The sequence below is a fragment of the Ischnura elegans genome, chromosome X (assembly GCF_921293095.1).
Source record: "Ischnura elegans chromosome X, ioIscEleg1.1, whole genome shotgun sequence".
NCBI classification, from domain to species: domain Eukaryota; kingdom Metazoa; phylum Arthropoda; class Insecta; order Odonata; family Coenagrionidae; genus Ischnura; species Ischnura elegans.
Genome location: NC_060259.1, coordinates 118,872,449 through 118,899,043, shown reverse-complemented (window position 1 = coordinate 118,899,043; position 26,595 = coordinate 118,872,449). Strand labels below are relative to the sequence as shown.

At 37.6% G+C, this 26,595-nt stretch overlaps 1 protein-coding gene and 1 long non-coding RNA gene across 2 annotated transcripts; both read right to left on the bottom strand.

The window, feature by feature from the left end:
* Positions 1 to 15,190: 15,190 nt before the first annotated feature.
* LOC124171426 lies at positions 15,191 to 26,361 on the bottom strand. The gene is made up of 3 exons (XR_006867711.1): positions 26,170 to 26,361; positions 25,055 to 25,146; positions 15,191 to 15,231 (listed from the first exon to the last, which is right to left on the bottom strand). It is a non-coding gene; the product is annotated as an uncharacterized LOC124171426 (long non-coding RNA).
* Positions 15,871 to 18,697, bottom strand: LOC124171425. The gene is made up of 7 exons (XM_046550600.1): positions 18,415 to 18,697; positions 18,108 to 18,321; positions 17,651 to 18,013; positions 17,306 to 17,532; positions 16,904 to 17,087; positions 16,717 to 16,813; positions 15,871 to 16,374 (listed from the first exon to the last, which is right to left on the bottom strand). The coding sequence occupies exons 2-7, from the start codon at positions 18,304 to 18,306 to the stop codon at positions 16,368 to 16,370; spliced, it is 1,077 nt and encodes a 358-aa protein (XP_046406556.1). The 5' UTR covers positions 18,307 to 18,321; positions 18,415 to 18,697; the 3' UTR covers positions 15,871 to 16,367.
* Positions 26,362 to 26,595: the final 234 nt, after the last annotated feature.

The following is a 26,595-nucleotide window of genomic DNA, read 5'->3' as shown; positions in this document are numbered from 1 at the left end:
TATTCTTAGCGAATAACACATATTTTCAACTAAAAAACGAGGTCACTGAGATCTAAAACCACGAAAAAATTACCAAATTAACGTTAATAGAGCCATAAAACTAACATCGGTAACCCACCGCATTTTGAGTACTTACCACTGCTTTGAAAAAACTTTTATTTTCAGCTCAGCATTCCTTCCTGGTTTTCCTGTATCTTGTAGAATTATTAGACACATATCAAAAGCGCGATGCACGAACCATCTTCAAATTTAATAGCTTTTTAGCAATATAACACATCTTCCAAGTGATGAGCTTCGCTGGTTCACCATTGAAATGAATGTAACAGCAACGCGGTACTGGGCGCGCGACAGGCTCGCAGCGCCACTCTGTAACGAACTAAAAAAATTGAATAACGTGGGAGGATTTTGGGACCAGCCAACCAACGACATAGCAGCCGAGTTGGAGGGGGCTGCCTTTGCCTGTACTCGACCGGGTCTCCGATCACCTCCCACAATCCTCCCTTTCCCCCCTCAGCTATGAACCACTCACAACATCGGCCACGCGACCAGTGGCGCCGACTCCATGGGGCCTTAGGGGGCCGGATCCCCCTCAAAAATTCATTATGGGTGTGAGAAAAAAATTGTCAGGCTTGTCGATTTTCCCCGGATTGTCCAGATATCGAGATTCGAGTTATCAGGGTTCTAACGTTGATCACGTGATTCTTTTTAAATGCTTAAAAAACTTAAAATTCACTACTTATAAAATTTCCCGGGGCAAGATCCCCGGTTTGTTCCCCCCCCCCAATGTTTTTTGTAATTCGGCGTCCCTGCACGCGACTCCCATGCACTTGCATGCGTGGAAGACCACAGGCAGAGAATATAGAAGCGGCGACGACCAATGCACTTGGTTCTCGCCGGTTAACTCATCCCGCCTCCCACCACTCTCCCACGCGCCCCCCAAAGCAGAGGACAACGTCATGTGCACGCGTGGGAAGCCAAGGACTTCGAAGCGGCTAAAAATTCCAATGCGGCGAACAATACCGACTGTTCTCGCCGCTATGCACAACCTGCGATACACCCGGCGACTAGCATCCCATCTACGAAGAGGAAGAGGCGAGTTCGAGACGGAGGAGAGAAAGCGCCCGATATTTTGGTATCCCATCTTCTCCAAGCGGTGAAAAACACCAAGGCAAAGAAAGCACCACGACCTGACGGCATCACCGGCGCCGCCATCCGAGCCATGCCGCGCTCAACGGCATTCATTCTGCTGGGCATAATGAACGCGTGCGTCTCTATTGCAATCTTCCCATCTCAATGGAAGCGCGCACGCGTCATTTTCATAGTTAAGCCTGGTAAATCGCCCAGCCGCTTGGAGAATTATCGGCCGATTTCTCTCCTCAATTCGCTGGGGAAATTATTCGAGATCGTCCCATTACAGCACCTTCGCAGGATGAGCTGGATCTTCTCCCGGACTACCAATCCGGCTTCCGGAGCGAGCATTCAACAACTCATGAAGTCGCACGTCTGCTGAACTATGTCGTTGAGGGCTTCCACTGTAATCCACATACAGCTGGAGGCTTCTTCGACATCAGCAAAGCTTTCGATAAAGTGTGGCATGAAGGCTTGCTCTGGAAGCTGATGTGCTTCGGTTTTCCACGTTGGTGTCTTCGCATCATCGCGGCCTGGCTCCGGGAAAGAAGCTTCTCCGTGGCATGGGGTCCGGCGACATCGATGCAGCGGCGAATAACAGCAGGCGTCCCGCAGGGATCCGTTCTTTCGCCGCTGCCATTCAGCATCCTCACGGCTTACTTTCCGAGCAACTTCGGCCCGAACGTGATGGCGGCACTGCCCGCCAGATCGTCACAGCAGTAGTGATGGGCAAAGTCGACCATTTTAGTGATTCAATCATTTTGACTCGAGTCACATAAATGATTCAATCAATTGATTCAATGATTATGATCGAAAAGACTCAAAGGAATCAAGATCGAAAAGCAGTGGCGCCGACTCCATGGGGCCTGAGGGGGCCCGAGCCCCCCCAAAAATTCGTTACAGATGTGAGGATCAGGGTTCTAATGTTGATCTTATGACTCTTCTAAAATGCATAAAAAACTTAAAATTCACTACTTATAAAATTTACCGGGGCCAGGTCCCCAGTTTGGGCCCCCCAATATTTTTCGTAAGTCGGCACCCCTGTTGAAAAGGCTCAATCAATGGATGTAATAAATCACTTTGAATAATCGAATAAATACAGCCTCATCTGCGAAGAGCATTGGTAACGCTTATTGCTATCCATATTATCATTTCATATACTATTTTGATTGTGGATTCCTAGATGAGTTAACTAGATTGCAAAAATTAAGGAAGTAGTGTCATGAAAATATTTGGGAAGACAAAACTGCCACAGTTTCTTAACACTGATAGAATAATTTCAAACTATATATCTCAAAATATAACACAAAATACACCACACACTATGCATGAATCTGATGTGCAGGATAATTTTATGAACGGCACAATAAAATGTTAACAGCTGCAACATCTACCTCTTAACGTTCTCCTGCAAAAGTCACCTTAATATTTTCCTTTTCGTGTATTGGTGTTATTAATACTGATTAACTCTGGAAAACATATAAGAAAAATACTACACAAGTATTCAGTTTTTTATATCGTAGTATAAAATTTTCTCACAACTATTTCTGCCCTGTCGAAGAGAGATCAAGCATCGATCTTTCCAAATTTTGAAATAAACCGGAAACCGGGATGATTTATATGAAACCGGAAGTCGGAATGTTTGATGATTGATGATCGTTTAACGAAATTAATCATGAGTCATTTGATTCACCTAGTGATTCAATCTTTATGATTGAATCGTTCATGATCGACCATCACTACACAGCAGTGCAAAGCTGTCGAATACCTACAACGTGCCACTGACGATCTGCTGGAGTGGTGCGAGCGTTGGCGCATGGCAGTGAACGAGACAAAGACGCAGGCGATCGTCTTCTCTATAGCTCGGAAAGAGCCCGGCGAACTTCTCGTCGGCGCTTCGGAAGTGTTATGGAAAGACATCGTGGAATATCTGGGCGTTTTTCTAGATCGACGCCTCACCATGCTGCCACACGCTAGCCGCAAAGCAGCCATCATGCTCTCAAGAAGGAACCAGATTGCTTCAATGCTAATCGTTAAAAGGGTTTTGTTAAAAGAATATTGGGAAAGTGCGACGACAAAGTGAGAGAAATTAGCTACTTCTCCCTCGTTTGACCACATTTAGGCCCGTATCCAGAAACCTCACTACTGCTAGATACGTCATCAGATGATGACGTAGCCGCTGTAGCGGCAGAGCACCGCTACGCTCACCGCTGCAAAAGTCTAGTGAGGTCCATGGCATGCTACTCGCTACAAGTAATATGGCCGCCGGGATTCGTCTGCTTATCGTCTCGCATTTATTATTAATAATTATTGATGTTTAAAGGGCTATAAGCTCATGATAATTATTTATTATTACTTAAAAAGATAGTAAGAATGCTTCAATAACCATATTTTATCCTAATGAGTAAATATTTTACCTAATTTAACTACCAATAAATACTGTCAACAATACCGTGATGAAACCTCTTAGGATTCACCGTTTTATTTGCAATTAACTTCTAAACGGGCCCTGTCATGCCTTGAAAACCATTTATAATTAAATACAAATAAATTAGGGACACAAGAATGTCTCGCCTTGATGCTTTTGAAATACTTTTTTACGAAAAATAACCATTGTCAACGCAACTATGCTGAAACCTCGTCGACTTTGCCATTCTAATAGCTATTAACTTTGGTATAGACCGTGGCTTTCCTTGAAAACCATTAATATTATATATATATATATAAGTGCCCAAATAAAGTTGCAATCACCAGCTTTGTGTCTCTGATATCCAAAATTTGCGTAAAATACTCAAAGCGACAAAGTCGTCTTCCAGTCAGCTACGTCCATTCTCAGTTACTGCTAGTTTGAATAATTTCAGTTCCGAGCCATTGAAAACCATGTTCAATTACGTGAAAACTTACCTATAATGATTTATGCCGTCACAAAAATGATGAGTTAAAGTTTAAGGGAAGGGTCGATGGAAATGGCATATTGCTTCTCAGTCCGTTTACAATAGCACATGATATTCATCTCATAATGAATGTCACGTAAATCTTCGGACGTTGCAATACAATACATGTATCTATTATATTACCTCAAAGTCTAAAATATCCAACTATACCAATGCAATCGACAGTTGTACGAGTATATTTGTCAACCACAATGACGAATTGCGCAAGTGACACCAAGGATTATTCAGCAATAAATACCACCACAAGAATTACTGAGTTCACAAACTTGTATTTATTAACGTCGTAAAACTCACTTTCAATTCAACAAATAAAATGATCACACTTTACAAGAACACTTGTCCAAAAAAAAAGTACTCACGAAGAAAATCAACATCAACACGACACGTACTGTTACTTCACAAATCTAATTAACACAAATTGCAAATAAAATTGTCCAGGAAATGTTCACACGAAGAAAATCGGGAGCGAATACACTAACTGTAACTTCACAAATCAAATTACACATACATTGCGGACACAAGAAGTCGGTAATTAGAGCGAAACATCGGCAGCGACGACCCGTACAACTTAATAACGGCACTATTTTTAAAAAATGCTCACTTTCCTTTCATTTCGCATTGTCAAAAATAATTGTAACAGATGAAACATTTTATTTAAAAAATCATCAATAAAGTCAGCACCGAAACTAGGGTGTCCTGAACAAAACTTGATGAGGTTACTCTTTTCCGCCCAGATTGGTGCATTTTCGGGGTGCGGGGTCTGGGGCATCGGCCGGCTTTCCCCGGCGGCAGAGCCGCCGAGGCCAGCCGGCAATCACCGGCGATCGACACTAGTCGAGACACTTGGTACACGTCGCGAGATTTCTGAACACGAAGATTTATCAGCATGTACCAGCTGGTTCTCAATGATAACTTTGCCGATTTAAAGGGACACTTTTCACATAATGAACGGAACCAGATTCACAGAAGAAACTTGAAGAACCAAGAAAATCCCATGGAACCGAGAATAAATTCCGTGTGAGATACCGCATCTCCAAAGACATCTTATTTCCACGAACACCACTAAAAAAGAGAAATTATATCAATAATTTCCATTCAGATTTTAAGAACAAGACAAAAGATTCTCCGCTGAAATTTCACAAATCACGGCCTAATAATGTGCTTACCTTCGTTACGCCATCGTGCCGATTAAAATTCAACCTCCACCTTCTTCCATGCCATAGCCTTTAAAGAAAGACTCACAGCATTAGTTTTCTTGCACTCCAATACAACTTTCCTATCAATAATTAGTTTTAAAATCAAACTCTTCTTCTACGCCGAGATTCTTCTTCCAACCCGTTTCCATTTTGCTTACAAACAAAGTCGCGTTGCGATATTCGTTATTCAATTGTCGCCCTTAGTTCCTCTCAAAGCCCGCATAGTAGGGACTCAAAATGTCGCTAAATTCGTCTACGTCATCAATCCAGCCCAAAATAAATGTGGCAACACTGCCCCCACCCATTTGGAGCGTTTTGGAGTAGTGAGGTTTCTGGATACAGCATTCAGCGGTGCGCGCCGCTACAAGCTGAAGCATGGTTTCTGGATACGGCCCTAATAATACGCTGCCAGTGTTTGGGATCCGCATGAAAAAGGCTTAGTAACTGAGTTAGAACGCGTGCAAAGAAGAGCTGCCAGGCACGTGAGAGGTCGTTACGATAGTCTTGTTAGTGTAACTGACCTATTAGATAAACTCGGATGGGAATCTCTGTCGGACCGTAGATTGAAAAATAGACTAAACCTTTTAGATAAATTCAAGAGCAGTGTCTTTTCTGACGAAGTTGACCATATCTTACGGACGCCAACATACTACGGAAGATGAGATCATATAAATAAAATAAGAGAGATAGATTGTAGAACAGACAGATTCCGAATGTCATTTTTTCCACAATCAATAAGAGATTATAACGGCAGCGATAGACCTCATAAATAGATTGCATGACTTGTGGTGTAGCCAACTAACCTATGTAAAACTTAATGCATATTTCTTGATTTTATTATTATTTGTAACAGCATATAGTAGTATAATTTGTTAGTATGCGTGACGTTTTGTGGACCGTGTGGTGTTCATGTTGGAGTCCAATTGCATGCTGCATGCTGGTGTTTGATCACCCCCTGCCAAACACCCTAGAGGTGGCTCGCAGGGTATTATGTAGATGTAGAATGCTCGGAAATGTCAGCCTGCCGCTACATCGCCGGATCATGCTGCACAGGACCATTCTTCGACTGATCATAGAATATGCCGCCCCAGCGTGTATCGGACTCGCCTCCAAGACTGCTCAGCGCATACTCTGTGTTGCCGATCGCAAGAGTCTTCGAACAGCACTACGCCTAGGTGTCATGACACACAATGACGCCCTATGGCCTGTCTCGAAGTTGCCGCCGCTGGAAGATGTCTTCCAGTCCCGCGCGCAGGATTTCTACGAGAAATTCACAACACTCATCCACGGCGAAATTCGGCATTTTGCTGACTTTCACGTCATGCCGTGGGATCGATTTCGACGTCCGCGCGCGGGGACTGGACGACGAGAAGACCAGCCGCCACCGCCGTCGTAGCGGCGGTGACTTCGACTCACGAGAGCACCGCTCAAGCCTGCTCCGCCAATGCGTGCGTGATGGCCCAAAGTCGGAGCCCGTGCATGATTTTTCACGAAATTGCTGTTCGAAGACTCAACGACTGTGCGCTGAGCAGTCGAAAAGGATGGCCAAGATGCTGGCCATCTGTTCACGTTCGGCAGCATTGCTTGGACCTTGGTCTTTCGACGGACTTCAAAAATACAAAGGTTTTGTGCCGCACTAATAACTATTGGGTTAGAATTGTAAAGGAGGCAATTGCAATTAGCCTTGAGGAGAAGAGCTTAGACAAAGGTAAAGGCTTCCTACTGAGCAGTGCCTGGAATGCCATAATTAATCTTTACATCCGCACACAACAGTAACCGTAACCAGGGATATGAATGAATAAATAAGTACCGTAAGAAAGTACTATTAAGAGTAAACCCCTGAAGACGATGGCAGACTCAGACATTGAAACGTTGGGAGAATTGACCCAATACCACACCCAAATAAATGGGAATCCCGAGAAATTTTTTATCAATTAAAATGTCATTGTTGCTCAAAGTGCAAAACCAATTTAGATGCGTCGACCAGGTGGGGGCGATAAATGAATCTCATCATGTTCACAGCACTAAATTAGTGCCATGAGGCGTCTCCCTATCCGAATGTATACGAGACGATGGTATTAACATTATTGTGTCTAACGAAGTCAAATGTCTAGGATTCGGGATAAATTTACCGATCTGATAAGATGAAGCAGCTTATAATTTATCGCTACATCCTATCCAAGGCTATGAAGTGCGCCATAGTAATGTTTTTAAATAAATTATATATTTTCATTCCACCGAGAGGGATTTTACTGCGTCAAGTTCAGCGGTGACTCGAATGAGTGTTTTCTGACTTATGGTGCCGCTAATTGTGCTATTTACGCGCAAAAGTTTATTCGGGAACGGAAACAAATATAGTCAGCCATGAACACGTGCCCCATTTGTACCAACTTCGTACCTTCCGAAGAGAGGACCTAATGCACAAGTCTCCAGACGAGCACTTGAGATTTTGGCTGCGCATGTAATCCGTCGAAAACGCCTCTCTTTCTTGTGGAAAAAGGTTGGTGGATAGGGTGGTTTTATATTATTTTTTAATTGCCTAAATCGAAAGATTATTACTCCTGGAGTATGCATTTCACCCTTTTAGATTTTTAAATGACGATATCTATTTTTCGCGACCAAATGAAAAGTTAAAATTTTCAAGCACACGAAAACGCGACGGGTAAGTATGCATGCTGGAAAAACTCCGTGAGACGTCGTTCTAGTTCCCGCTGCCTCAAGTGAGGTGACCTCGGGGCGAGCCTTTGAGCGCTGATGCGACGCAGGATGCTAGCTGGTAGCGCTTGGCTTAAATAAGTATTATTTATGCCCTATCAAGAATAGAAAACTTTCCGACCTCAGGTAAATTTAATAGGTGATTATTACGACATGTTTCCCTGAGCTCTGTGCCTCATGCATGCATTGGTAATCTCAGTCGATGTAAAACTCCTATCCACTCGATTAGAAACTAGGTCCCTGTGACGTCACGTGGAGTGGAATCGCATGGGCGCCAATCTGACCTTTTTCAAAAGAGGTTAAAATTGACCATTGCCATTCGTCTGAACTGGAATTTCTAAAACCAAATGAATTGTATATTATGAATACACTAATGGTGGGTAACGAATCGCAATCAATGCCTTTTGTTATCTTTGATGAAGGAATCTACCCTATTTACAAAATTCAATGCAAACTTTTCCGCCATCGTCTCTGAAACCATTGCTTAAATATATGCACTCTATTCAGAACGCACGGCTGCTAAAGCCGATTTTAACTTCAAGTTTGTATTTCAAAAGAATGAGAGTTTTAAATACGGGAACCGATGGAAAAAGAGACATCGGATTGACCGTGTGAATCAGAATAAGATGGGCCAATGAGCGATCTTATATTTGGTCCCTGGAAATTAGGGTGATCCTTTAGTTTTTCAAGTTTTTAAATTTCTTTTTAAACCCTAGAGTTTTTCCATTTGGCTAGAAGATAATTTGTGAAAAAAATGGACATTTTGGTTGCAGCGTAAGTTTCGATATTTTGGTATTTAAAGGCTTCCGTGTCTCTATCGTCGGATGTTTTTCTTTGAAAACGCCTGGTCGACCCGAAAAAGGTAAACAAACGTCCATCATTAAGGGGTAGGAGTCACAGAGGCAGTGTGTGTCACTCCGATCCCCTTATATAGCCGTGGTGTGTCTCCGACCGGAGGCCTCTCTTTACAGATCGGGGGCGGCGAACGAACGCGCTTTCGGACGGTAGGACACCGTATCTATCGGAGTCTCATCGCAGGCTGTGAGCCGTTCGTAATAGGCCCAATAGGCCAATGTTAAGCGTAATCATTCGTAACAATGATGATTAATAATGTGATGAAATACGTCGCACTAAATCCAATTAATACCAAGAATCTCACCCAGGAAGTTATAGTAAAATTAATTCAATGAAAAAAAAACATGCAAATGAAGCATTCTTGCGCAACTGTAGTAGATATTGTTATTGAGTGCCTACGAATTCTATGGTGTGCATCAAGTATTCCTCTTAAGCTTACGAAGGGAAACTGCAGTCACGCCTTATTCATTTCTAACAACTTAGGTTGGGTAGGTATTTTGAATAATAATATACGTTCCTGTTCCCGTACATTTCTATTGAAACAATCGATTCGAAGCATTATTGCGGTTGTTAAAGTCTATTACTGCCACGCGGGGTCCAATGTTCAATAGTTCATAAAGGCATATTTTTTATCTCCACTCTTTTGAATTTCCCTAATGAGAACTTACCATAAACACCAACATTTTTTAAAGATTTTCAATCAGAACAATTTTCTTCTGGGTGGAAAATCTTTCGCGTGCTTGCTTAGCGCCGGTTTCATTATCCATTTGATCTTGGTTCAGTTTTTATCAGACTGCTACAACCATTTTGATAGTATTTATCAAACTGAATTTAGGAAAGTGATTGTGTTATCGTTACAAAAATGTTCAATGTTCCATATGAAACTAAAAGTTCGATGAATTTCATCAGAAACTGTTTTTTTAACTACACATTTATTTCAGTGTGGTACATATTTTGGGTGTTTTTCGGGCATACCTGACCATAATGTCACTCTCGGATTTTTCTATAGTTCTTATGTATTTTACAACGACACGTTAGACGTATTTATAGCATCACCTAAAATTTCTTTCATTTCCGTCAGTTGGTTTCCGGGACATCGTACCGGGAGTAAACAAACGCCTATCGCCCCACACGCGCCCTATCGCGACAAAGCTCCAATGTACTACTGTCTGTAAAAAAAAGCAACATACGCGAGTTTGAGGAGCTCTAGCGTTTAAACGAAGCAATCAATTTCAATGCAACAAAAATCATACGAAAGAGAATTTATTTATACTTTGTATCATGTACTTTAAAAAATCTTCGGCTGAATAGCATTACCTATACTTAATTTTTTCTCAAAACAGTACCCGTTTTTTGCGCGTAAAATCAAGTTGACCAACTTTGAGTGCTTGGCATTCCCGTAGTTTTCGTTTCTTTAACTTGCAATTTTGATATAAAGAAACCACATCTATTATTAGCAGTTTGCCGAAAACAAATTTTTTATACCACAAAAATTAACGGAGTTGTTATAAACAAACCTCACAAACGCAAACCTCTGCCAACTTCGAAACCAGTATGTTCGTGCCGCGACTCGCGTTTTGTGTTTCTTTTTTTTTAAGGACAATGAAGGACCGACATAATGGAAGGCCATCGCAAGAGCTATAACACTGTGTACGGAAAAGCGACCAAGTAATGAGCGCTTAGGCAATAAATTTCGTTTTTCTAATGATATTTACAGACATTGTTGATTAATATTGCACATGTGATCGCGATGACTATTTGGTACCCAAATATTTTCTATTTTCACCCCTACATTTACCTGTATATAACTCAACAAATGGAACTCCATTATTAAAAATCTCTCAAATTTATGTTTCTTATAATATCCAATTCACCCAGTATACAGGTACGACATTTCAAACCAATTTTTCTAAAGTTATATATATGTATTCTCCGGCAAGGGCGCAGCTAAGAATTAAGGCTAGGGGGGTTTAGGGTGTTGAATTGATACCAAGGGGGTCTGGGAGGTTTGAAATGCCCGCTAAGGCAAGCAGGAGGTATGGGGGGGCACTCCCCCAGAAATATTTTGAGGTAAATGATTCAAACTGGTGAGTTTAATGGCTATCTGCGGGAGAGTTTTAATCCACTTCACTATTCTATAATTAATTACGTAGAGTAAGTACTTACTCTATAGTAATATTATTCAATTAAGTAAAATGGATTAAAATTATAAATTCTGAGCTCTAAGTGATAAAAAATTATTATTTCGGTAATCCGTAGACGTAGTCTTCGCGCAACTGAACAAGCTTCGGCAGTTAGTCCGGAAAAATAAAAAATCTGGTTCCACTATCTTACTTCGTTTTTTTTTAATTCTCCACCATTAGTAACAGTCAACTCTCAACAAAGTAAGTCAACAAACCCTTGACTACCACAGTACATAGTAATCTTTCCGTTGATAAAAACGGCATTGCCCACGAAGATACGAAATTACGTATTTCGTAGAAATCTTAACACTAAGGGGAGGTTTATCCCCCAAAAACTTCCTCATCGCTGCCCCACTATTCCACAGAATTTTTAATATTTATTGGTTTTAATTCCATTGCACAAGGCCAATTTTACGATTTTTAACCAGAGTCATATTTTACTTATATTTATTTTTTTACTTATTTAATAATGTTATTAATTCCAAAAATCTATTACATCTACAATGCCCGCGGTTGCCTGGTGATACTGCTGCAATTTTTGCACGGATGATTGAGTAATTCAATTGGCTGTCCTCATGGCTCGAATCCATCAGCTGCAAAGTGAACTGAAATTGGCCCAATGTGCTAAATACCTCATTTGATGTGTGCCAATAACAGATTCAAGTGACTGATACTCTGTAAAATATCCGTGTCACAGGTGAAGAAGGGGCCGGATTTACTCTGGGTCAGGTAAAATCAATCCTAAAGTCATGTCAAGTCTATAAATATTTTGCGACTTTTATGATGATAGATTATAATTTCAGATCACCTTCAACAAGGTTGTCGATATAACCTCAGTATTTTTTCGCTTACCTCCAAACTTCTGTCCATAACTATGTGTACTCCAGGCCATAGTACTTACATTTATTGATTGCAAGGACAACTCCCTCGTTCACACTAAATTAAATATTATGCCAACATTCACACAAAAAATATGCACAAACTCACGCAATATCATTCACACCTAATAATAGCGTCTCATTACTTCTAAACAACACTAATGGTACTAAATTAAATAGCCTCATTCATACTTGATTATTTAATCTCAGGCACAAAATAAAAACAATTAACTTTTTCCAGTTAATTTCCACACACCCTCAACCATACTTAACTACATACTCACATTACAATAAATTAAGTGCACTCATTCAATTTAATAAATATATAATATCATCTCACCAACTTGCATTCACACTTTAATATAAACTCTCATTCATACTAAACAACAGTCTTAATAGCACTAAATTACAAGCTCGCACTCACACTAAAAAATATATATACTCTGAATTCAGTAAGAGACGCACACTCATTCACGCTTAATGTAATCTCATTCACACTAATTAATAACACTTCATCGCACTGAATTACACACACTAAAAGTATATAATACCATCTCAATTATACTTACATTCAGTGGTTAATAATTAATCACAGGATTCTAATTTATACATAGCAACACTCAACATAAATTAAGTGCTCCAATCAGTACTAACAAATACAATGTCATCTTCCTAATTTTCATGCATCCAAATTCTCACTACATCATTAATATTCATTGCACACGCTTAAGAAAAACCTTACATTAATTTAGGTTAACGTAGAAAATAAAAAAATTGAGATTTTATTTCTCACAGAAACGCAAATAAACTTAGTTAACATTAAAAGAAATACAGTGACATATACAAGGTCTAAAAATTAAACAATGAATAAAATTTTCCGTATATAATTATAAAATATAATATACTATAATTCACAACTATTATTTCTCACTCTAGCAAATGAAACTGGCAGGTTTTTAATCTCATGCACGAATGTTAACATTTTATTGAATATATAAACACCCAAACACGGACAGAAAAAAATACGATATTTTCCGCAGAGCAGATATAAAAAATAGGTAATTTAAAAGTGTTATCTCCCTAGTCAGACATGCAGTAAAACAAATTTTGAAATTATATTTTGGCGCAACATTAAATTATATTGATAAAAACAAAGAAGGCAGAGACACTGAATAATACCAAGTACAATGGTTTTTGTCGACGAACATAAGTAGTTAAATTAGGCAATTTAAAATTATTTATTACTGAAATAAACACTTAGATTAAATAGATAATTACCGAAGTGAAATATGGCTGTTTGATTACTTTTTCTCGAATACATTATGATGCAAATAAAAACATAAAATACATGTACGCATTGTTTAGACTGTAAGGCTTACATAATAGTAAGGCTTACATAGGTAGTTTCAATTTTTTCCGCAGAGCGAACGAAGTTAAGATACATTTGAAGTGAAATTTTTATAAATCATGAAATTTTATTGAAAATAAAAAAGTTTACACTTTCAAAAAAATGGATTGCACATTGAATTGATATACATTAAATTACATTCTAATTTTACAATATGAATTAAAAAATATTAATGAAATGGAATATAATGGATAGTTTAAAAAACTGAAACACTTACAACTGTGAACAATATAAATGAATTCGTACACATTCCGATACATAAGTCACCAACTGCATTAGCCAGCGGAAAGCCATGTAGGAAGCATCTAGTTCACCGGGTTTTACATTTTGAAACCATCAATGTAGCTTGCAAGAAATCAAAGAAGTCGGCTAGTTCTGTGAATGAAAAATTAGCAGGAAAAACTGCCGAGAAAAATTTCGAAAGTTTGTTTGAAATCACCATGGAAACCTCGTTGAATCATGGCTGTCCGCTGTTACACCCCCTCTCCACGTTGAGGACGCAGTTGGATTTGAGGGGGACATGCACTACTCTACCATCTACTATCTACGCTACCCAAGTTCTACGATAAAAAAAACAAGCAATACTTCAGCCATCTCACAAAATGGCTTCCTCCAATGAAAACTAGATTGCACTTTCATTCACACCAAATAACATACATTCACTCCAAATATATTAAACCTTCATTCACACATAACGTAACACAAGGTCATTCGCAATATAAACAACATACCATCATTCACACATACATCGATAATAACGCTTCATTATAATAAACAATTACTTCTCATTCACACTCAATAACGCACTCTCGCTCAAACTAAAATTACGTACTAATAATCGCACTCATTCACACTTAACATCATACCATCATTCACACGAATAAAATACCTCATTCAGACTACATTATATATATACCCTTATACTCTCGAAAAAACACACCTCATTCACACATAATAAGATCCGTCATTCACACGAAATAGTATACTTAACACACATCATATAACATTCCACATTCACACAAATTAACATACATCATTCACACGAAAAAGCATTCCTAATACGCATAATATAATAATCCACATTCACACAAAATAACATACTTCATTCACACGAAATAATATACCCTCATTCACACGATATAGCATACACCATTCACATCATATAACATACCTCATTCACACGATATAGCATACACCATTCACATCATATAACATACCTCATTCACGCGAAAGACATACTTCATTCACACAAGAAAACATAGCTCATTTACACGAAATAGCATACGTCATTCACACGAAATAGCATACCTAATACACATCATATAATATTCATCATTCACACTAATTAACAAGCCTTATTCACTACAAATAGCATACCTCATTCATACGAAACAAAACATACCTCATTCACACGAAATAATACGCTTCACACAAAGTAACAACGCCATTCACAATTAATAGCACACATTCATTCACCATTAAGCACGTTCTCTATCGCACACTGACTCAATTACTCTCATATACAGACATATATACTAAATACCATTCTCACACACAAACTAAATCCCATTCACTCATTAAAACACAAATTAAATCAAATTATTCAAAAAATACATGAGGCATATACAATCGAAATATGCAAAAAATACGAAAAAAAATAATCTAAATCTTCAGACTTCGGATCGCCGCCATTCTTCATCTCTTGAGTCTTAAAATGGGTCATATGTTCCTATCATGTCTTAAATTCTTCACTCTTCAGTTCTTCAATTCTCAATCTACACAATTTGTTTCCTTCTTCATAATTGCTGAGTTCCTGAGTCAATTCCATTGGTCAATGTAGAGGCATTCCACGTTTATTTAATCCCTAAATCTCCTTCTTCAAAGTCCATCATTGCAAGCTGCCTCTCTCTGTCCCTGTTGATAAAACAAATTATCCAATATACTCATCCATGAGATAGAAAGGTCACCTTGTACGGCACAAAGGTTATTATTCTTGATATGACCAAGTAGAAAAAAATAAGAAAGGATACGATTGAAAATAAAAATGGATTCGACTTCCTAGATTAAGCTTTATAAATAGTGGAATAGTATATTAAAAATTAGAAAAAAAATATTCAGTGTCGTTGCTGAATATTAGATCCCAGCCAAAAGCTTATACCCAGATAGCAATGCAAGCTGGAATCAAGCTTGATTCAAGCTTGACTGATCAAGGCTGCAAGCTTGCAGCAACCTGGAAAAAACAAGCCTGTTCGCTTGATTCAAGCTTGAATCAAGCTAACTAGTCTCCACCAGTCAAGGTTGTTGCAAGCTTGAAAAAACAAGCCTGAATCAAGGGTATGACACCTTGCCCATTAACATGCCAATTAATTAATTTATTAAATTCTACTTACACTAGAAAGTTAGTTCTTGAAAAGGAAAAATAAAATTTACAGGAAACATCAGGCCATTTAAAAAATCCCAGTAAAATATAGAAGTTCTCGTATTCAATTAAATCAACATATAAACTTATAAGATGAATTTAAAAAATCCCAGTAAAATATAGAAGTTCTCGTATTCAATTAAATCAACATATAAACTTATAAGATGAATAAACACCTAATAACACATCCCAGTCCCAATAACTAGTGTATTGTGGTTATTAACAGCTGAAAGCAATACAAGACTAGACAAAAGCTATCACCTTTTATAGGCTGAGTTGATACAGGGGCACTAATTTTAAAATTTCAAGAGTACATATTTGGCATAAAAGATTATTTATGACTAAAAAATTGATACTTCCTCCCCTCAATTCCAGAAAATATATTCGTAAATCTAACTAATTGTCATGCCTGGCTAAGGTACAATGGATGAAAAACATTGCCAAATTAAGGAGGAGAACCTAATGGCAGATATTTTAAGACCAAAATTCCAAATACTTATGTATACCAGGGCACTAATGCAGGAATAAAATTCAATCTTTAAGGCATGGATCACTTTATTTTTAATACAAAAAAATACAAAAGTCTCTTCATTCAGAGCTCACTCTGGACTTGGTGCAGGCTTGCCTTCCTTCATTTCCTAAAAAAAACAATGGATAATGAAAATAAATATTACTAGCACAAACTGGTCAGACCTTAATTTATTTAAATACAAATAGGTATATAGGAGTCATGAGAGTCCCAAACACATCCTCTAATGCCATAGCCTACAGTTGTGGGTCAAATGAAGAGCAAGAAGATTCATGAATCTGATGAAAGAGAGATGGGACTGTTCCACAAATTCATTGTACAGTGCCATCTCTCTTTCTAATAAGGATGTCGTTCCGCTACACCTTGCCTGACTCTTTACTTTATTACTTTTATTCATGAATCCATTTTCTCATCACTAGCAGTAGTGCATAACAACAAAATCATACGATACCTTCGTGTGCTACGGTGCTTTGCTTGCTGCAACCAGAGGCTGATGCTGTCTTTTATTAAATCATCAGTGCTGTCCTTGAAGCCTTTTTTTACTGCTACTATATGAAAGAAAAATGAGAAATTACACACACTGATTCATATAAATATCTCATACATGCTGACTATGATAATAATAAATAAACACTTACAGTGAACCATATTGCATAAAGGACTTGATTTAAATGTCCTTTTCTTGAGGCATTCATTCTCCTTTGATAATAACCTGCCAGTGTAGGAAAACTGCGATGCCAAGTCATCATCCATCACCCTTCTCATAACATTGTTCACAGCACTACGTGCATCCTTCCCTCCAACTGAAACAAGGACCTTTAGCTAAAAGAAAAAAATAATACTTTCATTTAGCATAAAATATAATAGACAATAATCATGTATTAAAATTGCACAATTGTATTACATTTAACATACCATAATGACAAAACTGAAAATATCTATGCAATTTATCTCATTAACAATAAATGTGACATCATCACTTTTAAAAATTTTATTGGTACTTATTTTTTATAACATGCTTCTGTTGTCTTTTCACTCACAAATTTCCTGGAAAAGTTCTCATCAGTAAGTTTTTCCTCCAGAGAATCATACCCCTCCATAGATTTCATTGGCAGCGTGCCAATGAGTGTTAGATCACAGGTATTCTGCTCCTGATGGCATGCCTGGTTTGCCAGAACCTGTGACATTTTTTTGCTAATTGAGGACAGCTCCTCCACCACACTGGCCAAGGTGGCCTGAAGTTGCCCAATAATCATCCTGTCACTGGCTACAGAAAGTTTTAACCGTTAGAAAAGTTGAGGAATCACCCATTTCATAATATGATAAAATGTTTTGTCACTGATAACATCAAAATGATCAAAATTAAACCTAACATGTTAACATACCCGAAAAAGATGAATGTGAGCTGGTAGATGTTGACTGTTCTTGCATGGCCTCCCAACCAGTAACCCTCATTTTTTTTCTCCCCTCAGAGTATGGAAAATCTGCTACTGAAATACTCTCCTCTGAGGGTTCTGTCCTCTGAAGAGAGAAGGTCTCAATTGATGGATACGCCGGGATAAAATTTTCCTTCCTCACGTGTCTTTTCTGTTTCGGTGCTCTGTGGGCGTCTTCTTCGTCACTTTCTTCACCAGGTAGTGTAAGCACTCTCTCTCTTCGTTTTCTTCCCTGACTAACTTCCTCATCACTCGATAAGTTAGATGTGTCCTCTGCTAGACGTAGTTTACTCCTAGCCTCAGTATAGTTTTCTGCAAGAATGAATGTACAGGCCATTTTATCACGATGACATAAGGAAACAGAAAATTAGATAATTCATAAATAAGAAAAGTATACCACTCTTACCAAATTCTCGGAGTATTCTAATTGGGTAGGAATTCCAATTGTACCCTGGTTCTGCCCTCATTTTTATCAACTTATCTCTCTTCTCGTCTGTCGATACATTTGGATATAAGCAGTTCTGCCTATCTTTTTTTATCCAATTCAATGGGACTATTCCCAACGCATCGTCTTCTTCTGTAAATTTAACAATTGCAAATTCCATTTAAATTGGATTTTCCTGGAAAAAAGTAGAACAAAATGTATCCTTGTTAATAATCACATTTCAAAATATCAAAATGCATTTACAAAACTATACAACACGTAAAAATACCTTGAGATGCACTAGAGGCAGGGCAACATGACCAGAGCCATTCTTTAATGGCAATAACACCAACTTCTCTAAAATTTCAGTAACTGATACCATTTGGACATCTGATAGGTCACAGACCTTATATATACCCAATGAGGAGCTTGGGCAAAAAGGATGAGTATAAAAATCAGTCAGAGTCTTAAATTGCTTGCATACAATTGCCATTGAACTCAAAATTGAGGAATAGACAATATTCAAAATGAGAACTATTCCCCCATTTTTTAAACTGCAACAATTATTGGGGGACGAAGTTGTTAACTTGAATGTTCTGAACTGCATGCCTTTATACTGTCTTGATTGGTCACAACCTTGACTCAAAGGGCCTGAGGTATGGGGAAAAATAAAAACTGGGAAGTTGTCTTCAATATTTGAGTCTGAACAGTTGTTAAACCACACATTCGACCTTTGCATTTCCAATATTCTCTTAATTACTTGCTGAAAAGGCCTGTCGCTCTTCCTCACCAGTCTCTTCATAGTGTGAAGAAACTTTTCAAATTGAAAAGCACTACAATTGTCCAAGGGGCCAAATGTAGACACATCATCAGCCAGATGTAGTAACCCATGGAAGTTGTGCGTGATGAACTCCTGGCCATATATATTTTTAAAAGTCTTGACAAAATGTTCAAGTAGTTCTCTTGCGTAGTTCTGATGCTGGAAACAATGCTTATGGCTCAACAGTATGGTGAGAGCTATATTCAGACTAATAAAATTATTATACAGATCCTCAAAATCGGGTAGTAATACATCCTGCAGAACAATTGGCCCTGTATACAGCAAAAGTTGTCTAAACTCAGTTCCTTTCCATCTTTTCACTTCATTAAGTCCTCGTGGTCGTCTGGCAAACTCACTTGGAATGAAAGACTTCATTTCAAGGATATTATTTGAAATATCATTAATGAGCCTCTGCTGCAATTTCAAAGGTACTGGGGCAAACATCCATATAAACACAATTGTTCTTGTTACTCCTAGGCAAACTAAATGCAGGTAATCTAGCGGAAAAGATTTTATGAAATCTATTCCTGGAATAGCAGTAAGAGCGGAATCTTTCACATGAAAATTTTTATCAGTTTTCTGCAAAAATCCCTCATTAGTTCGAGGAGTTACGGTAAAATTTGGGAAGGTCATTCTGTTTTTATACAGAACTCCTTCCTGAGTACATCTGGTGCATGAACTGTACCCTGTATGTCCTTTAATTCCTAAAATGAAGGACTTGGCAGGAGCATCACAGCAAAACCCTTTCAGAACTACTGATACCTTTTTGCCATTGAGAATAATTCCGTCTTGAAGTAGCAGTGAAACATCTTTGATAAAATCTTTTAGATAATCATGGCAGTCAATAGGTTTTTTTTTGCCATAATAAACTCCAACAGGAAAAACCTTTGATTTCAATGATTTAACATTTAACACTGATGCCAAAATAGGCCATAATTCTCCTGCGCTGCTCTTAAATAACGGAAGCCCATCAATACCAATGAGTAAATCGATGGATGCAACGGACTCTCTTACTTTCGACCACATTCTCTGTAAGCCACTTTTAAAACCAAAATGGTAATAAGATCCAGGGTCAACAGGACGCGAAGGCACAGAAACTGGGGTTTTTAATAGAGTTCTACCATCTACTGGCAGCGACTGAAAACAGTCATGTTGTTTAAGGATGCAAAGCAGAGCTGAAAGTGCCACTGTGGTGACTTGGAACTTGATGGTCCAATCTCTTAAATTAGCAACTAAAGTATCTTTCTCAAAATTCATTTTCCACATATCATCTTCCGAATCAGATGACGATAATGGATGCACATTATCTTCTACAGGGTAATGGCCAATGTTGATGTTAACACCAGTGTCAGTCTCTGCACCTGAGGAGTCAGAATCAAGGTGTCCCTGACTACAGCCTTGATCTGGTTCACTGACAGTGAGACTCGAATCGCACAAATATGTGGCATTATTACTACGGTTCTCCTGATCCTGAGTTGGGTACATCTTTCTGAGCCTCTTCAATTTTAAATGCCGCTTCAATTCCACGAAAGATTTTCGACAAGACATCTCTGCTACCCTAAAGAAAATATGCAATGGACTCAATATACCATTCCCATATACTTAGGAATCAAAAACCTTAAATTTAACATTAATATGAATGGGATCCATTGTTTAGTAATACTTTTTACTACCTCATCATATCCTAATATCTAAATTATATTTGCAAAATTTTGCATGCATGCATCATTTAAGACAATCGTGAGTCCTTTCATGTGCCATCCCCACATAAGTGGACTAATATCATTATTGCATCCGTGTATATTATTATTTAATGTGACATTCACTCTGACACTTGGCAAGATATTACACAAAGGTAAATAAATTGTCTTTCAAAAATTTATTTACCTTTTGTTTATTACCCAACTTTTGAAATTGATGCAAGAATCTTTCCCAGACTTTAAAAATTCATCAAAATATGAGTTAAGGAGTGTTCATGGGAGCCATTTCTGCACAACAAGCAGTAGAAATCCAATAAATGTATTTTAAGTAAATGTAAAAAAGAAAGCTTTAACCCAAGGACCAAATTACAAAAGTGAGAAAATCCCTCAGATGACTAAGATCATACCATGCTAACATGAAAAGCAAATATAAACATAATCACAAATGAATATAACGTGATCTTTGAAAATTATAAAACATCAAAGTCCGCTGCCAGGGCTACCCTTCGAAATGCCTTCAAGGATTCGAGGCGAAAAGGAGTCGGTGAGAAGTAAAAGGTTAATCCAAAAAGTATTGCATTGATTAAAGCCATCCCCATCAATTTACGTAACACAAAATATCTTAAAATGATGTAATTTTCCACAATTAGAGCCATATCCGGGACGATTTAGAACTATCAAATCAGAGTTCAACTTCAAAAGCAAGTCTGTGCAGCTATATCTATTTATTCTTAAATCAGACAATGTAGCCCTAAAGTGAGCTCCGTGACGGCACTTTACGGTAACGCGACGCTTCTGCCATTTTTTCATTCTGAAGTGACGTCCATGAAGCTGAGATAGCAGACTTTATCCCACTAAATACACACTTCAGCCTAAGTACCGTTTACAAATTCGACCATTTACTTTTACACCAATTCAACATCATTATCTCCACACCTTCAACTTCACATCGACCCTGAAAACTTTACGGGAAATCAGATTTATCATGAAGTGTATTTTCATCAGTAATAGTATCCTATAGAAAATTATTGGCCCAACTACTATTCGTTCCTTCCGGCCAAAAACTTACTGCCGGATTGGATTAGATCCGGAGAAAATATAAACATTCCCTTTCGTTAACAAAGTATCGCTATTGGTAATTAAAAGATGTGAGAGGGTGTTACAAAAGCAGCAATTGAGAGTGATAGAAGGCAGAAAACATTCTTTCGCACAAACACTCGCGGACGTGTTTACACGCACACAACGGACTTAGACAAATTGGAGTAACTTCCATAACACTTTAAAATAAATACAAACGTAAAATACGCATTACATGTAGTTAACGCGATGCTCAGGCAAACAAGACCACTGATGATTTAAAACCTCAATGGAAAAGAGGATAAATTCTCTGAGCCACGGAAATGTAAATTTGCAATAACAAACGTATTAAAGAAATACTCTTACCTCAGAGAAGCCCAGGAAGGATGGATCACCTCGATGAACAGAAAAATCTTGAGCCTCCCGTTTGCAATTAAGATGCAGCGCCCGCTCACCAACCACGTGGTCGCACCGGTTTCCCACAGATTTCACGGTTAATTAAACCGTGGATGACTTAAATGGATGACTTGTATGAATGAAAATAGTAAATATGAATGATGAATTAAAGGATCGAATGGATTTGTCGGTACAGGACAAAACACGAGTGGTGATGATGCGACAAAAAAGAAGTGGCGATGATGTGAAAAATGAATGAGAATTTCGTAATGAACAGGATGATAGGGAATATGATATGATGGATGAAGCTCTTAAAAGAACTGTTTGGTTGTTTAAATAACCACAAAATCTTCGGAAAACCGCAAGACGTTTCACTCGGCGCAAGTACACAAGGCAACGAGGCTAAAGAGAATGACCGATTGGTTGGGGTTTCCACGTCGAGTCGCACGAGTTATATCGTTACGTGATTGTTTCCCAGCGTTCAATTTCTGTTGTGCGAGGCTATGACGTAAATAATTCGGAATTATTCAGAATTTTAAATTGATCAACACCAGCATTCTAGTTCCAATTGATGATTTATTCGTTTATAAAACATTAGGAACATATATATGTCGTCCTAAGAAAATATACACCTGTATAATATATGCCGCATGATGATTCGTTTCATGATTATAACCAGATTTAGCTGGGAGAATTCTGCTAGCATTAAGGTAGACGACTCAATTGAATCATCTATATTAAAGTTTGCATCATGCTAAGATTACTGCTGACCTCTGCATATATACAGTACTAAATTTTGCTTCATATTTTTTTGTACATGATAAGGGTCAAAGGAGTCGGCCCAAATTTACACAGCAAGTACCTACTCGTGTAAAAATGGGCGAATTCTCGACTTATTCCATTACACCAAATTTCGACGAAGTATACACGATTAAAATTCTCCCCGTGCTGTATGGGCTGCACCTCGGGCAGCTGCATCACCATATGAGTTGTGAGTGAGTGAGCTTTCTGACCAGAAAATATTTCAACCTTGACATCACAAGGGAAAATCAAGTTCGGCAGCTTGACATAGGCTTGAAAAATTCAACCTTAACATGACAAGGGAAAATCAAGTTTGGTAGCTTGACATAGGCTGGACTCAGGCTTGAAAAATTCAACCTTGACATGGCAAGGAAAAATCAAGCTTGACATAAGCTAACATGCTATGTGGGTATTATCTAAAAATATTAATTTATCATCTTTGAAAACACAATTTAAACGAAGACAAGCTTAAAAAAGGATAACGAAAATTAATTGAAAATGAACTATAGTTTTTATGTAATGGGGCTTACAGGATATCTGTTAAGAAACGTAAAAAATAAATATCTCCAGGAATAAATGAAAATGCATGGTACCATTGGACGGGGAAATTCAGCGATGATATTAGATTCGCCAAGCCTTTAGGGTCCATGTGGTGAATTAGCAAATGATATTGACGTATGCAAGGATTAACTGACATTTTTAAAGCTTGAAAAAATAAATAATTTGCACTTGTCTAAGTACTTAACCACAAAAATTGGAGCGTACCTATTTGAAAAATTAATATTCACCGTTACACATCGGAAAATGTATAGAAATCAATACATTCTGACGATGAAAGTACAGAAAATTCAAATTAAATGAAAAAAGACGTATAAATAAAAGGAATGTGAGTTTACTGTTACTTTCAAATTTTACCTGTATTCTCGTGAATGGCGTAAGGGTCAATTTAATCAAATCGGATTTTGTGCACGAAAAATCGTTTCTTCCTTATGACACATGGCGTAAATCATCATTTTTGGTTCAAACCATAGTGTAAGTATATAATTACTCTATGTTCAAACTGATATGAAAAATATGGCTTTCTTGAAAATGAATATTAATTTCACTGTCCAGCCACAGTGCAATTATTAATATTATTCGTTAAAAATCTCTGGAAATCCGTTATCAATGTAATGCATATTCATTTAGATTTTGTCAAAAATTGCATGGTGAGATAGGTATTATAAAATATTTTCCTCCCCAATATTTTATGAAATAATATTAATTTTTATACGTCATTTAGAGTTTCTTGGTACATAGTTATGTACCCTTCATGTGATTTAAAAAAAATTTACATAGTCATACTAATTTTTAATGCATCAAATTATGTCCATTAAGTGCACCATTAAAGAATTTGACGCCAAATGAAGCCAGAATGAAATTTCTTTTCAACCACAACAAAAAATCTATTAATGGGCACCTTAAAATATCGATTCCGAAAAAAATAGACTTTTCGGCTCAGCTCTCCGTGGAAATCGATTCTCCAGATCAAATTACAATCACGAATACATTTTTCGTCATTTTACTTTCGCAGAGGTGGAAATAATACTCTCATGACTGAACGAGAATTGAGAAAAATTGAGCCGTTTAATGAAAATTCGTACTACTCATCGTTCAATGCTCATTTTCAGCAGTAATTGACTCAGCTGACAGAGTTAATACCAAACTTATGTTGGGCTGAATTTCGGATATCCGCCCTAGGTGAATGAAAAATACTGGTGTTAACGGTAAGCGTAAGGGATACTACAGAAGAGTTGAAGAAATCGGAAGAATGATTCAAATTCTTTTACTATTATTGTAATTTCATTCTAATACTCCTTTCAATGCACTCTATAAAAACGGAAAAAAATGAGGAAGTTATTAGGTCTCCGAATAAAAAACACACCATTGCCTGAAGCTATTTACGTGTCGCTACCAAGGCCCAATCAAAGCAGATCAATTGCGATGTACCACAACGAACAAGTCAAAGAAAAATAATATTACTGAATTTAACGATAATAAAATTATCCTCTCTCTTTTTTTTAGAGTTATTCACATCGCACACTTTTAAAATAATCAACGGACACAGAAAAAATGTAACTGAATGATTTTCTTACCTTTTGGCGTGATGTCACTGCATTATCACATTCCGGATTAGCGCCATTTTTTCCGACAGCGCACTGCCATAATCCTCTGCGATGACTTGCAGCTGATGAGAGAGAAACGGGAATTGAATTTACTTCCGTGGACTCACATTAACTCCATATAAATGTAATTATAATGAATGGGACGCGAGAATTGACTTTCTATTCAGCCATGCGCTAATTGTAATTGCCTATAAAGTGCATATATTACCTCTTCACGAAAATTTTAAAAGGCGATTCCTTTCGACAGAGAGGAACGAGAAGAAAAATCTAATTTTTAAAAGAATATTGAGGGTTTTGTTCAGAGTGGTTAACCAAATTTTAGAATGTATGGTGATTTCTAACCTGAAGATAACTTACATTCATGTTTCAATGCTTTAAAGTAAAGTCTCTGCAAAATTAATTTTGAATTATTTCCATTGAATCTATAATTCAGCAACAGAATAAGTGTTATATACGCATAGAGAGGTATTCAAACGTATTCACAAAAAAGGTATATTCCGAAAAAAAAAACTTTTGGAAATGTTTTCGGAAAGATTCGAACTCAATCATAAGGAATTGAAATAAATCACCAATATGAATCAATCATCGGACAGATAAATGCAGCGATTGCATATTAAAAAGGCTTCAAAATAATAAAAAATAAAACTGATTAGACGCAGTGATCATAACGTTTCCGCGTGCTACGAGGCAAAAAGATCTTTAAACAAAAGGAATGCACTTATATGTATTATTAAGCTCAGAGAATATAAGATGTATTTAACAGACACAGAAAAGACAAAAAATGAAGTAGCTATTCTAAATAATATAATGTGCATCAATAATTTGAAAAATATAAACTCAATCGGATGCAGTAAATTTAATAATAAAAGCTTAACAAAACGTACTGAACAATCCATTCCATTTTAAATCCATTTTAAATTCATTATCAAACTGAGGTTCTAAACTTATTATGTTCATAGGAGACATTGTAACATCTACTCGTCCACAAAACATAATTACATAAACCTAACGATGCGATGAAATATAAAAACCAAAACAGCATCCAAGACATCAATGGCGAAATATATTTAAAAATTTATTCTTACCGATTTCCATGTAAGGAATATCCTGGCTGATTTTTCTTCAGTTCCTGCTTCAGTAAACTGATTATCTCATTCTTCAGATGTCTTCATATCTTCGGCCACTGGAATATCTTCAGCCTAAGGAGAAAGCGGGTTAGTGCATACAAGGAAAATAAATCACCCTTCCCCCGAGGAATCGCATACACCCCAATGCAATGCACGGGAAGTCATCGTGACACAAGGAGGAAATTACCACTTTTCCATCCAAGTGACACAGTTTCATCCCCGTACACTGCAATGGTTTACAGCGCATGCGAACCCTCGGTTCGACACAAAAAAAAACTAAAATTAACGCCAGCTAAAAATCCTAGCCTTACTCGACGCAATGATTCATAGCCATAATGGCCCAAAAGCTAACCTAGTTTTGAAGCTGGGGTCCTCTTCACGTGA

What these genes read in the sequence shown, in the direction of transcription:
- LOC124171425 (XM_046550600.1), bottom strand. Translation starts at nt 18,306, where the DNA reads ATGGAATTTGCAATTGTTAAATTTACAGAAGAAGACGATGCGTTGGGA. An exon ending in TAGAATACTCCGAGAATTTG is followed by an intron (nt 18,014 to 18,107) that starts GTAAGAGTGGTA and finishes TCATTCTTGCAG; the next exon opens with AAAACTATACTGAGGCTAGG. An exon ending in CTCACATTCATCTTTTTCGG is followed by an intron (nt 17,533 to 17,650) that starts GTATGTTAACAT and finishes AACTTTCTGTAG; the next exon opens with CCAGTGACAGGATGATTATT.